The 14,934-nt window shown below is 36.9% G+C and overlaps 1 protein-coding gene across 10 annotated transcripts in view; it reads left to right on the plus strand.

Moving 5' to 3' along the window:
* The window catches only part of LOC134527598 (kinase D-interacting substrate of 220 kDa), a 354,998-nt gene that overhangs the window by 247,749 nt on the left and 92,315 nt on the right, over positions 1-14,934 (plus strand). For all 10 annotated transcript variants that reach the window (XM_063360420.1, XM_063360425.1, XM_063360428.1 and 7 more), the window contains 5 exons: positions 960-1,092; positions 1,742-1,906; positions 6,044-6,254; positions 7,179-7,316; positions 10,979-11,127. In XM_063360420.1, the coding sequence (XP_063216490.1) occupies positions 960-1,092; positions 1,742-1,906; positions 6,044-6,254; positions 7,179-7,316; positions 10,979-11,127 (796 nt within the window). The remainder of the gene's footprint in view (positions 1-959; positions 1,093-1,741; positions 1,907-6,043; positions 6,255-7,178; positions 7,317-10,978; positions 11,128-14,934) is intronic.

Below are 14,934 nucleotides of genomic sequence, written 5' to 3' on the forward strand. Positions count from 1 at the left end.
TGGTTTTCATATTTTAAATTTTTTATTATTTATTAAGTTTACATAATTATAAACATTTCAATCTCAGTGTAATAAATAATTGCCAGTAGTTACAGTTAGAAAAAAGAGAACACATATTATTTTTAAATTAATCAGTTATTTTTAATTATTCTGTGCTTAATATTCGGAATCGGATTCATGTTTAAAATATTGCCAGGGATTCAAATCGGATTCGAACCGAACTGAAAATCGATGATTCACACATCCCTATAATTTTATTAATTTTTTTTTATTTAAAAAAAATCCTGAAAGTGGTGGTCCGCTTTCTGGAAGTCTGGGAAAATCAGGGCATTTACTTTAAAATCTGGAAGAGTCATGGAAATTCCTCAGTGATAAGGGATAAATGTCATGCTTGGTATGTCAGTACCCAGACTTCAAACATATTGTTGTAGTCCATAGTCATACACACTGTAAAATGGCCCATGCAAGGTTCTGTGTGAACTAACAGCTATAGGAATTGGACTGTCTTTATTTCTTTCAGAAAATTGCAAATTAGGTTAATGATTGCTTTTAAAAAATTGTGAGGGATTTTTTTTATATAAAAAGTCAGTTAACTTTTTTTTATATTGATTTGTATGTACATTCTGTTGAAGAAATTGATCTAAAATTTTAAAAATTCACACCAAATTTCCATTTATACTTCATTATATGTACAGAAAAAATGTTCGGTGCTAGAGAGATTGCATTTGATAGTAACTTCAGTGCATTCAGGTTGGTCAAACGTTCATTACAGTCAACAAATACATAAAATTCAACTGAAAAATCTTCTCTCACATCCATATCAACTGACTGCACATTAAGACAAAGAGGTTTAGCTTCTTGAAAGCCTTCTTGACTGAAAGTGAGCACTTGGCAGTAATCTATAAACGTCCAGAATAGCTGCAGAGGGCGGCAGTGAGTGTTGTGTGTGTGCTGCGCAGGCGATAGTGGAGGTGCTGCTGAGGAACCCCAAGCACAGCCAGCACTTGTACCGGCCGAATAAGGCGGGCGAAACACCCTACCACATCGACATGAACCACCAGAAGACCATTCTGGGCCAAATATTTGGAGCACGTGAGTCACATTTACGTTAAGGCTGTTCCGGTACCGATACCCCCATACCACCACCGATACCTAATACTACCACCAACATTTATAATTACTGTCCACGCTTCATAATTTGTTTTATAAATTTGTTAGTCATATTGAATCCAAAATTTTTTTTATTAAATCTGAAATAAATCATCTAAAATAAAAGCCAGCTAGTTAAAACACAGTATATCAGGAATTTATTAGGCAAACCTTCTCTTGTTTACTCGTAGCTAACCAGTAGACTCTTAATAATTATTAAAATTTGCCTTTAAAAATTCAAGTGGAACGACATGACCTGGTAGCAGAGAGGAGCTGTGGTCTGTCGCAATCAACAAACAAATAAAGCAAGTATTTTAAAAACAAATTTAAATGGTTTTATTATTTTTGATTCCACCAATACATGTGTGGTTATTTTGTGATCGGCTGAAAGCTGAATATCGGCAAATATCGGATAGCAGTATCAATATCAGAACAGATCTAATTTACGTTCCTAAAATCGGAAATTGACTGTTAAAGGCATGTCATTTTCAAGTGCAAAGGATCACAAAAAGGGTGCTACTTAAAATAAGAGTACACTCTGTAAGTCATTGGTCCATTCATCCATCCAGCACGTCCACCTTGTTTCTCGCAGGCCGCCTCAACACCAATGAGGACAACGAGAACATGCTGGGGTACGACCTGTACAGCAGCGCTCTGGCGGACATCCTGAGCGAGCCGTCACTGTCCATGCCCATCACCGTCGGGCTGTACGCCAAGTGGGGCAGTGGGAAGTCCTTCCTGCTCAACAAGCTCAGAGGCGAGTCCCCTTTTGTATTGTTTCCTCATACATATTGTTGCAGCATTTTTTTTTTGTAACTGTATCACTGTATTTCCTGTCGGAGGTGGACCCAGCCTTGGATATTGAGTTGGTGGATTTGCAAGGGGGAAAAAAAAGGGGGGGAGGGTTGGGTTGTAGGTATGGAATTCCTCTCATTTAAATGGGATCTCTAGTTATTTTTAGTTATGTCCTGTTTTAATTAAAGCGATCAATCTTTTCCTCGATTATTTTGCTTCTATTTTTTTTTCCAGTGACTAAAAACATTCAATAATAAAAATATTAATGATGATGATGATAATGATAAAGTCATAGTCTTTAAATGGTTATATTACTTGAATAAGTATTTATTTAATTTTGTTTGAGAAGCATAAAGGCCAATTTAAATTTCAATCCTGGCATGAATTGAATGAATGAAATTGTTTTGTATGCAGTTTTAAATAACTGTTTTTGTATGAAGTCTTTGCTGTAAAAATCTTTATTTTTGTATCATTTATCAATTAATACAATTTTTTTGTTTCCCTTAAACATTGAAAAATTGAAGTATAACACATAATTACATGGAAAAATTCAATGCTAGTGTGGGAATATAAATTTGTCTTTAAGTTTCTTAAAACTATAAAATATACAGTTTAATGAGTGCATATTAAATACACATAACTATTTTTAAAATTTTAAATAAATTATAATTTTATTTACAGTCATGAACAAAAACCTGATGTTACAGAAGCAAAATAGTTTACGATACTACCTCCTTAAGTGGTCTGCATAGTCATTAGTGTGTTTTTGTTAGTGAGGTGGGATGATAAGTGTGACACTCACTGGTACTTATAGTACAATATTGCCTTTAAGTGCAAATCTCTGAACTGGCAAACAGCCTTCTCATCATCCATATGCAAATTTGAGACTAAGAGTGAGGGTATCATTTTATGCCTGTAGAAATAAAGATTGTGTACTGCATGAACTAATGGTGCTGTAAAGACTTGTACTCGGAGCTTCATAAAAATTATCCTGAAAACACCCTTTGATCCATTTTCGCTCTCCAAAAAACTTAAATTAAAAGGTAAAATCTGGTAAAAGAATAACTATTCTGACCTCATATTCTTAAAGGGTCTGCCTAGTGTTAGTGAGATGGAATTATAAGTGCATTGCTCACTGGTGCTTCTAGCATGGTATTGATTCTAAGCGTAAGGCTCTGAACTAGCAGGCAGTCTACATCGTGCATTGGCCAACTATTATATTTTTTGTAAACAATACAACTTTATGGCTTAGAAATTAAGATGGTGCATTACAACTCCCGCGAGTGCTTTCAAGAATCTTTCTGGTTTTCTTACCTAAATATTATTTTGAAAACATGCATCTTTTAGCCATTTTCACTCTCTTGAATATACAGTATAAAAATGAAATCCAGAAACACAACTACTAATCCCATCTCAACATATTTTAAAGTGGCACGATAAGGCATAAATACTACCTGCTCATTTCTTTTCATGTTGTCATCTTCAAGTGGTGATAAAAAGGCTTCAGCATGTAACTGCAGAAATAAATCACATTAGTGGCTACATTTAACACAGTGGTTAAACTTGGCTGCACATGTTTACTTCATCTGAGGTTTGTCAAGACATATAGTGTAGTACAGAAGCTGTCTGCAAGCTGTGACTTAATTTAAAAAAAAAAAAAATGAAATTATACATCTATGAGTCACTCCTAAATTTTTTAATAATATATTTTTAAAAATGGTTGTTGCCTTCCATTCACTTCTCCTATGGCACAATTCTTCGGCCGGTTCATCCTCTACAAGTGTGTAGGCTGAAGTGCAACAGGTCAGTACTAAATAGTAGGGAAAAGCCATTAAAATTCTCAATACATAAAATACATAAAATATTATCAAATCTTGTATATGAAAGATTTGATATTTAAGGAAAATAAGTCAAAGAAAAAGGTTTTGATTAAAGAAAATTCAGAAATTCAAACTTTAGCATTACTATATTTGACAAGCTCTACACTATGTATCATGACAGAAGCTATGTAAAAAAGTACAGTAAGTCCTCGGTTTACGTCGGGGTTACGTTCCTGAAAACCGCGACGTAAATAGAAACGACGCAAAATGAGCCATGTTTCATGCCACCGGCCGACCACGGCCCAAGGTCGGCCGGAAGCGCTGGCATACAGACGTGACAACGGGCAATTTTATCAGAAAATTACAACCGACAGCGTGGGAAACAAGTCTAACTAGTACTTCTCAGCTTTATAGAATGGTTATTTAACCAGCTGCTTTATTACCTTTATTGATTGAAATATAAAAACAGATATATAGTCGTTTGGAAGACATCTTATGAAGAAAAAATCATAAATTGCAGTGAGCTGATACTGTAGGCCTACTACAAACGCATTTAATCAGGATAAAGTTAACAACGGCCCGTTTAAAACTCCGGCCAACTCAATGATATCATAGCGACTGAAGTCGTAGAGCTGTAGCAAACCGTATGTATTCGTTACTGAGTAACGGGTGCGGCATCTAGTAACGAGTAACGAAACGTTACACACGAATGCATTTCGTTACTCGCATTTTTCGTATGTTTTACGCATGCGCGCGCTTATTCGTTACAAAGAACGATGTTTGTTTATTAAGGAAAGTATAATTTGGAAATTCGTCGTCAAAGTTTTTTACTGTTTATTAAAGGTATTGTGTGTGTAGACAAAGTTTGAGATTGGAACAGAAACAACGTAAGAAAGTATTTTTTACAAATTAGAAATATGTATGTTTTTGTTTTTTATTATCGCGTATTTTCACGTTTTTTGTTCTTATCTTAAAAGAGATATTATAATAAAGCTGCTCTAATGAGATTTTATTGTTTCTTGGTTAACAAAGCTGTTAACTATCAAATACTTTTAATTCTTTATATTCGATTTATTATTATTTACGCGACGTCATACTGTACGCGTACGAAATACGACTCGATTCGTTGCTGTTACATAACATAGCATGTTATGCGGTATCAGAAGTAACGAGTAACGATACGAAAGTAACGAGTACTAATTGTTATAGTAACGAATACATACGGGTACACTTTTTTTAGTTACTTTTACACCTCTACTGAAGTGCCAAGGAGTTGGACGAAAAGGGGTAGGAGAAAATGCTGTGTCGTTGCGGGAAGTAGATAACACTTCTACGTGCGAGATACGTGGGTGGCCGAGCGGGCGGGCTGGTAGTATTGGATCACCGCGCGGAGAGCAGCGGAGAGCAGGAAGCGTCCCTCATGATGTATGATAAGATAAGGCGGTGAACGTGTAGCTTACGCTACATAGCATAAATTAACTACCGAAGGAAACAAAGAATTATAAACGAATTATATACGGTGTTTTGGTTAAAATAAATATTTACTGTCATTGTAAACGACATTATTGTGAATCGGCGACAACTTAAATTGAAACATGAGTACTCAAACATTAGCGACGTTAATCCGAAACGACGTAAATCGGTACGACGTAAATAGAGGACTTACTGTATGTATCGGCTACCAGCTACAATGTTTTGGGAATGGTTGTTTAAACTTCAGGTAACATGATTTACACAAAAATAATTTTTATATTACATCCTAAACATGTTACTATGCTTTTTAAAAAAGAAATTAATTGTTGACATGTTTTTTTTTTTTTTTTTTTTTCAAAACTTGAGTGTGTGTGTTTTTGCTGATATATTATTTTATTCTCGACTTTTGAGTTCTATATTGGAATTTGAGACACTTTTAAGGATCTAATCAATGTTCAGATTTGAGAAAAAGTAGTCACATCATCATTACTAAATAGCCTCCCTCTCCAACTTTCATCCTTGCTTTCTCACTCTACTGGTCATAATATTGGTATCATAATTTTAAATAGATGCATATGTTGGTGCTCCTCACATCTTCTGGCAGCTATTGCACTGGTGTGACGAGGGTTTGGCACAGAAAGCTTGGAGCTGTTGGGTAACTGACTACTTGCTGAGCGATGTGCTAGGGGGCGGAGAGTGCATAGTAAGGGGTGTGTCACGGGTGTGTGCAGAGGAACTGTGTACTTGCTGTGCGTTGTGCTAGGGGGCGGAGAGTGCGTAGTAAGGGGTGTGTCATGGGTGTGCAGAGGAAATGAAGGGCTTCGCGCACCAGTGGCTGGAGCCCTTGCTGCAGTTGTCATCAACGCTGGTGTTTGGAGTGGTGTCGCTTGGCGCGCTGGTGCTGGGTGTTGCCGTGTCGCTGGCCACGCGCAACTGGGTGCCGGGTGTGGCCACTGCGGGCGGCGCCGTGCTGCTCTCCTACCTGTTCTTGTTTTTCGTATGGCACGGCAGCCAGAGGTATGTGCCATCGGTCCATAGCTGTCAACTTATACCTTTTTTTCTTAGTATATTATTGATGCTCAGTAAGCTAATACAATCTGACAGTTTTTTTTTAAGTCTACAAACATTGGAACATTTAATGATTATAGAATAACAGATAAACATACTACTACACGTTTGTTTAAGTTGTAGTGATTGTGTAAGTTGTAGGCCCCAGATCTTACAGATAATATTAAATGAAACCTTGAAATTGTGTTTTGAAAATATTGGTTAATAGAGATGATAAAATATAGACATTTCATCAATTTCTATTCTGGTTTACAAAATTTGTGAGTTGGTTTTACTTCACAATATTTCATGTAGCATGTGATTTCTGAGGATGTAATGTTATTGTCTAATTTGGCTTTAAAATTAAATTAATATATTATTAAAAGATTAGGTTTTTAAAATAAAATTCTGTATTTTCACACTATGTTGTGGCTTTATACAGATCAACAGAATAAATATATTAATCTTAATTATTGAAGTCTGCATGATAATAGTGACGTCAACCGGGCCTGCGTTCCAGAAGCCTGGTCAGCCTCCGCCACCTTTCCCCTCATCCCCCGTCCCACTTCTCGTACTGGCAGCTGCTCCGTCAGGAGTACGTAGTCGTGTGTTTGTGTATTTACTTCGTTGGGGGTTAGCTGTTTTAACACTTTACTTGTTAATATCTTTTATTTCTTATATACATATTTTATTTTTTCTCCTTGAGACCAAAATTCATATTCAAGGTCTAAATTTAAATTCAACATTTGGATTCGGGAAATTTGAAGTCCAACCCATCAGTGCAAACTTGTATTTTCAATGTTAAGTAAATGTTGAAATAGAAGCGTTGCACAGTGTGGCCTGTGAGTGGTAATGGTGAGGACGAGGGGGCTAGAGGTGGTGGTTGTCTCGCAGGTACGACTGGAGCTGGCCGTACAACTTCCACCTGCACCTCACGCGCCGGATGAACGCCCTGAAGTTGGTGCTGCAAGTCACATTCTGCCATCCACCAGGAGCCACCTGGAATGATGCCATGTCTGCCCAACCAATCAGGTGCGTGCGCTTCTGCATCTTGCTCGGTTGTGTTGCACATCTGCATGTACCTTTTGGCACTGTCTGCAGTAATAAGGCTTGTTTTAACACTCTGTTCACCTTTCCTGCTTGAGATTGTTGGTTTTTCACCGAATTTAACTCAATTCTAAGACTCATATTTACTCTTTGAGCTCAGTAAATGGGTTGTTTTACAATCAATGGCATCTTACATACACTGAATTTTTTTTTAATTCTTAGATATACCTTTTAATTGAGTTTATTGTTTTGAAAATGGAATGCAGTTTACAATAGTAAACATATGCTAATTTATCAGGTAAACTCATCAACGTTTGTCATAAATCAAAATACGGCAGGTTATTTAGTAATACTGTAACTCAGGATGTGGTACAAGCAACCGAGGTGTTATTGAGTGAACTGTTATTATGGAAGAACAACATCGTCTTATTTAAGGTTGAAGCAGCCAAACAAATGCAAGGTCGACTAGTACAGCATACCATCTCAGTCTTGCTTTTTCAAAGATCTCATTCAAGTTCGGTACTCCTGCTCTTTCTTGCACCATTTCATTCCTGATCCTGTCTCACCTCATAACTGCCAACATAGTCCTCATAAACTTCATTCCTACTGCACTGATCTTCACAGCACCTCTCTTATCCTCTGTCAAAGTCTCTGCTCAAGTAACTATGGGCACAATATAGGCATTGTACAACACTTATTTGCATTTTAATGGCACCTCCCTCTTCCATACCAAATCTCTCGCACACCTGTAGAATGCAGCCACTTGTTGTCCTCTCCTTACAATTTCCTCCTTGTTTTGCCCCTTCCCTCCAATAGTCTTCCTAGATACTTGAAGGTTTCTACATTTTTCAACTGAAGACCTTTTTAATTGAGTGCTTCTACTTACTCCATTTTCGTTCCTGTGTCATAATCTTTTTAGTGCTGGATCTCACACCACATTAACTCACTGTAATGATTAAAAAAAGAATGTGTCTTACATTAGACTGCAGCTTAGATTCGAGTAAAAATTCCATTAATTAAGTAGTTTTATCAGTAAGGTTAGGCAATATCTTTAAAGCAAACCATAATCAAAGAATAATAAGAAGTAATAAGAAGTTTTTATGTATTTTACTATTTTTGTGTGGCCTGTAAAAAAAGATCGCAAACTTTTAGGATTTTTTATTTTGTTAATAAATACTTTTTTTATTGTTTTTGATTTTTTGTAGTTGCCTGTGTATGTTAGTGCTATATCATATTTAAATGATTTTAGTATATATTTTTCTCAAGTTTTGAATGCTGAAATAAATTTTATTTATTTCTGTGAACTCTTAATATGTTTCTTCTTTATGTTTATTTGATTCATTTGTGTGAATTTTGCCAAATAATAGTTTAGCTGTATTAGCCTTTGGTTTTTAAGTTTGGATTTATACATGCTAAAATTTTAGCATTACAAAGAAAAAAATACTAAAATTTATTGACATTAAATTTTTATAGGCATTATTATAGATATTATTTAAAAAAAAAAAAAACATGAATAAATAGAGACAAAAGTATGTTTTTTGATTAAAATAAAACCACTCCTGTAAAACTGAACTCATGCATGTGAAAAATTAGTTTTCAGTAACATCATTATTAAAAGAAAAAATTGATCGAAAAGTGGTATTTTTTTAATTCTGTAATTGTACTTAGGATATTTTCTTGCAAGTTTTGCAATATGTGAAATAGCACTTATGAAAAACAAATGGTATAAAATTTTTGGCAAATAAGCCAAAACATTATCGGCTAATCGCCCATAGGAAATTGAATTCCTGTCTATGCCCCTGATCAGAACTCTGGTAATTCGTTACGTGACAAGACTGGTGATGTGGGGTCAGTAGCATATATACATGTTCATAATTTTTAGCTCTGGCTTTGATTGTTTTTGGGACATTAATTATATTTTCTAGTATAGATTTTTTGAAGTGAAACTTCTTTGCTGAGAGGGTAATAATTTTCTAGCGTTACGAAAATTCCGATCGCATGGGGGGAATGAGCTTGATAAGGGGGGGGGGGACAGTGAGAGGAGGAGAGGAGGGGGAATAGTTAGGTACATTGTGCGGGAACCGGCAGAGAACAAGACGGCATGGCACACACTTTTGCTCACACTTTTGCATTCACTTTTGCACACACTTTTTCACACACACTTGCACACACTTGTACACACTTTTTCACCCTTTGCTTACTTGCAAACTTTTGCACACTTGTGCACATATTTTTTCTCACTTTTGCATACATTTTTGCACACTTTTGCACACAATCGTACACACACTTGTGCAAACTTTTGCACACTTGCACACCTTTAGAAAATTTTACACACTTTTGCACATTTTCATATTTTTGGAAAATTTGGCATACTTTTACACACTTGCACACACTAGTGCTCTTGCCATTTTGCGCACTCGCGCACTTGCGTATTTGCCCACTCACACATTTGAGCATTCACACCTTCGCACTTTTAGGCTCTTGTGCTCTTGCTTACTCGCACACTTGTGTATGTGCGGTTGTTTCTTGGGGTTGGGGCATTGAGCTATCCCCACTCCGGGGTCATTGGCATGGGCGGTGATCGCTGGAGCAGCCTTGAGCGGGCTCCACGTGGTGGCGTGCGGCTTAGGTTGAACCCTGCCTGCCATGCTGCAGGGATAGGCAGGTTGCGGCGGTAGGGTCCCACATGCGCCTGATGCCCCCTGACTTAAGGGAGTATTGGGCGGAGGGCAACACAACTGGTTTTGAGTTTATTGTTGTGCACCATACCACGGGCCATCTTCGCATGAAAATATTATTCTTTCATGTACGTATTATTTTAATTACGTGTGTAAATATTTTTGCTGGTATAATGCATTTCATGCTTTAGGTTTTTATTGATGTAGTTAGGTATGTAGTGGGGGAACTGGTAGATGAGGAGAGAGTGACAGCGGCGACACCACTCCGACGTATGCACTAGTGGTTGAATGGGTTGATGGCAGGGCAAAGGAGGGGGAGGGGGTGATAGGTACATAGCGTAGCATCTATATGCTAGTTGTAAGGGCCAGAAGGGGAGAAGAAGAAATGATGCAGTAGTGATGCTACGGATTTCTCGTAAAGCTGCTTTTGTTAGTTCTTTCCTCAGTTTTTGTAATGGCTAACAATTGATGCTACCATATTTCTTTTATTTAATTTAAGGAATCTACGTTTATTTATTCACGTCAAAAAGAGTTGCTGATTTGTGCTTTTAACTTTATAAGTACTATTAATTTGTATGTGAATAGTTTGACTAAAAATGTAAGAAAGATATATAGAAAAAGAGGTTAGCTTTATAAGTGTTATTTATTTTTGATATGTGAACACTGTGATTTGAAAAGTCAAAAGGTGTGAGATGGACTTTATAAATGTAATTTATATTTGATTGGGAGTGTTTTTTTTTTAAATTTGAGATCATACCAGCATCCTTACTATTCTCAATTATTATCTCTAATTCAATAAAATAATACTAATAATTTTTCTCTATCTGTACCTAATAAGCAAGAATTTTCACTTCTGTTGTGCTTGGACTCCATGCACACAGTTTTTTTTTTTTGTAAGAGGTAGGGTGATTGGGGAGTCATGGTGGTGGTGGTGGTGGCAAGCCTGTGATGCGTGTGCTGTGCCGGCAGGTTCCTGTTCACGGACCACACGCGTGTCAGCAGCACGACAGGGGGGGAGAACAGCCTGGTGCAGATGCTGGGCTCACTGTACGACGCCATAGAGAAGGAGTGCGGGGCCGTCAGCACGCGGCTGTACCGAGCGTTCCGCCCTCGAGCCAGTGAGTGCCTCAGCATGAACACAGACAATTAGGAGTAGCCAGGTAGAAGCAGTGCCGAGCGCTGTAAGTTCTGAAGAAACATTCAATCCATTCAGTTAAAATTTTTATGATTAAAAAAGGCATACTTACATGTTTATGATACAAACAATTTATTTTTCTTTAATACATGTTCCCTGATGAGCTAAACAAACCTTCTGAGAGGCCTGTAGCTAGTATCAGATACAAACATTTCTTTAATACTTTCTGTAGAAGTAGGTAAATAATGTAGTCCTTGTTAACCACATGGGTGTTAGTGTTTTGATTTCAGAATTTATTTTTTTTTAAATATTTCTCTTATAATTTTTTTCCTCAAATATGAAATCTTGGAAATACTAAATTTTATATGGTGTTTAAGGATTGGAATATTATTATTTGTAATTTAGCAGTTTTCCACAATATCACTTTCAAACTAATACCATATTGTTCATTGCAAAGAGAAACACATGGTTCTGAAAATAAAAGAAACAAAAAATGGTTTGGAAAATTTATTGTAGAGTTGGAGTTTCCGAGATGCTTCAAAATTTTTAAATGGCGCAAGGGGGTGCAATTCCACAGGAACAGGGTTCAAATCCTTTTTAAGGCTGTGCTGATTAACATTTTTCCATTGGTTCTCGAAAATGCTTCAGACAAATGCTGGGAGGTCTGGGGTGGGTCACTTTGTAGAAAATTGATGTTTCCTAGTTAGGCACTGGGTGTTGTGTTGTCCCTTCCTCTGTGTAGTGGAAGGCAATGGTGGACCATCATAGAATCATCTTGCGTGGTCATCTCCCCTCAGCATTGCTGGAGTTTACAGATAGTATCCGGGCACAGAAACTGTGATGGTTAGACAATTGTCACATTAAGATTAAGTATTAATAATCACATGTGCACCATGAACGTTGTGTAAGGTCTTTAACATGATAAATATAACTCTTTAAGTTAAAGATTCTAGATAGAATGTTTTGACTATGAACTTTACACTCCATAGTCATGATGGAACGACTTCCCCCAACGGCACAATAACAATGACTGACTGTGGATTGCTGGACTGCCAGCAGATGCAAGTGGCGCTACCGTAGCTAGTGGTGCTGCCGTAGCTAGTAGCGCAGGAAATTCAAATTCACTCGTAGTCTTCCTAGATACATAGTGTCTCAGTCACAATATATTCACTCAAGTCCAAACATAGCCAAAGTCATGCAGTGCTACAAGTGCTATAGATTTTCTGTTATTTTTAATGATTTTTACTTCCAGTTACAGAACTATAGGGAGTTGATTATTTTTTATTTATTATGGAAGAAGGGAAACTTGAAGATATGTGTTTACCATAGCAGGGCACAGTTCCTTTGTTCGCATGGAAACAACAGGGTGGCCACAGACCGGGAAAACCAGGAAAACCGGGAAAAGTCAGGGATTTTAGAAATGGTCAGGGAAAATATGGAAAAGTCAGGGAATCGCCTGAGAGGTCAGGGAAAATTTTCTCTTGTACCGTGCATTATTAACTTTGAATATGCCATGTTATGTTAGAATGTGTACCGTAAACCAGTTCTTACGTGCTGTTCTCGTTCGACAGTACGAAAACAATGGCTTGCGTGCAACATGAATAACTATCGTAGATCTCTTTTTACATGCTGAATGTCGCACACCACTACCATAATAATTTGTTGTGTATGGTTTTTATGCTCTCGGTGTTGCCAAAAAATGTAATGCGTACCGGTAAACCAGTTCTTACGTGCTGTTCTCGTTCAACAGTACGAAAACAATGGCTTGCGTGCAACTTGAATAACTATCGTAGATCTCTTTTTACATGCTAAATATCGCACACCAGTACCATAATAATTTGGTGTGTATGTTTTTTCTGCTCTCGGTTTTGCCAACAAATGTACTTGTTTTTAAGCACGTTCTAAGAAATCTACAAAATCAAATGGCTACTTTGTTTGGCAGCATATTTTCAGTTCTTATTTTCGCTTATATCATGCATATTATTTGGTAGGGATTTTTCTAAAATAAAAGGTTTAATAATTGATGTGTTAAAACACTGCAATGAAAATCAAAAGGAAATGAAAAGCCGGTGGTTGGGTTAATTTAAACATTTCTTTCGGTTTTGGCTGGGATCGCCATTCGCCATATTGGCTTATTTGCCTTTGTGTACACTTGTAAAGTACCTATTTCTGGTGTTGCGGAAATTATTACGACGGAGTTGTAGGGGTAGTGTTCGTTAGACGTAGTGTTTGAAGTGATTATTACTGCAGTGAGCTACTTCTTAGGAATCGTAAATGGGGATTATGAAACGTCAAACATGGCTGGCTAGCTGTTCAGAGAGTTAGCTAACCTATTTTTATACAGACGTGACAGACGTTCGATTTGTTTGTTTACACGTGAAAAGATTGCGTAAAATTTCGTGTTTCAGTATTTAAAGTTTGACGAAATTTTCATAGTTTAAAAATGACAATTTAGGGAAAGTTCGTTAACAGTTTCATGGTAAGTTGCGAATAATTTGAGACCCTGAAACATGGTATTTCCAAGAAAGACTTCAAATTTCAAAGATGATTGGCTTCAAGATGAGAGATTTTGTTTGTGGTTGGAACGACCTAAAACCGGAAGTAATTATGCTCGTTGTTCGCTGTGTCAGAAAACATTCTCCCTCAGCAACATGGGAAAACGTGCACTCACAAGTCACATGAATGGTGAAAAACACAGGCAAGCAGAAGAATATTCCAAACGTAGCAGTTGTAACTTGGGTATATACTTTTCTTGTAAGCCAAAGCCTTCTACTAGTGCGTGGTAATTCTGCTTCACAGTCATCCTCCATGTTGTATACTTCTACTATTGTTTCTGATGGTACTGTTCTTGGTGACCAGTCGGGGGTTGTCAGTAAAATTCAACCTGAGAAAAATTGTGAACAGTCAGTTGTGGAATCTACAGCTCTTTGCAAAATGCCACTGTCTGGGATAAACACGTTTGTTTTAAATGAGGAGGTGACTAGGGCTGAAGTTTTGTGGTGCATGCAAACAGTTTTATCACATAAGTCTTTGCGTTGTGCAGCAAGTGATGTGACTGTGATGCATATGATGTTCCCAGGCTCATCAGTTGCCAAAAAACTGCAACTGCAAAGAACAAAAATTGGGTACATTATATTACATGGCATAGCTCCTTATTTACATAATGAATTAGTGAAATACATATTCCAGTGTACTGAAATAGTTGTGGGGTTTGATGAATCATTAAATAAGACTTCCGAACTTGGACAAATGGATATAGTGGTGAGATTTTGGAGAGAACAGAGCTGCCAGGTTTCAACTAGGTACTTCAACTCAGCATTTTTTAATCATGCCACAGCTGAAGATCTGCTGAAAGCATTCACTGAGACACTGTCAGAAATAAATTTGTGCAAAATTCTGCAAATCTCTATGGATGGTCCCAGTGTCAACCTAAAATTTCACAGTGATCTTTGTGCTTCTTTGTCAGGCCTAAATATTTGCATTGCTTGGTTGTAACAATTTTTACTTTTCAAATGTTTAATACTTTTAGATACTGCATGGTCTTATTAATTTTTTATTGTTTTTATAACTGTTGAAATTTTTATGCCAAAGAATCTTAACAAAACTGCTAACAACAGAGATCCTATATTTCTCATTTTAAAATTTATTTATAAAATCGCAATCACGGTTGTCTAAATTAAAAAAAATTGTCAGGGAATTGTTTTTGCATAGTCAGGGAAAACCTGGAAAAGTCAGGGAATTTCATTTCTACATTTCTGTGGCCACCCTGAACAACCTCATCACGACCGGC

This window comes from Bacillus rossius, chromosome 1 (assembly GCF_032445375.1).
Source record: "Bacillus rossius redtenbacheri isolate Brsri chromosome 1, Brsri_v3, whole genome shotgun sequence".
Classification (NCBI taxonomy): domain Eukaryota; kingdom Metazoa; phylum Arthropoda; class Insecta; order Phasmatodea; family Bacillidae; genus Bacillus; species Bacillus rossius.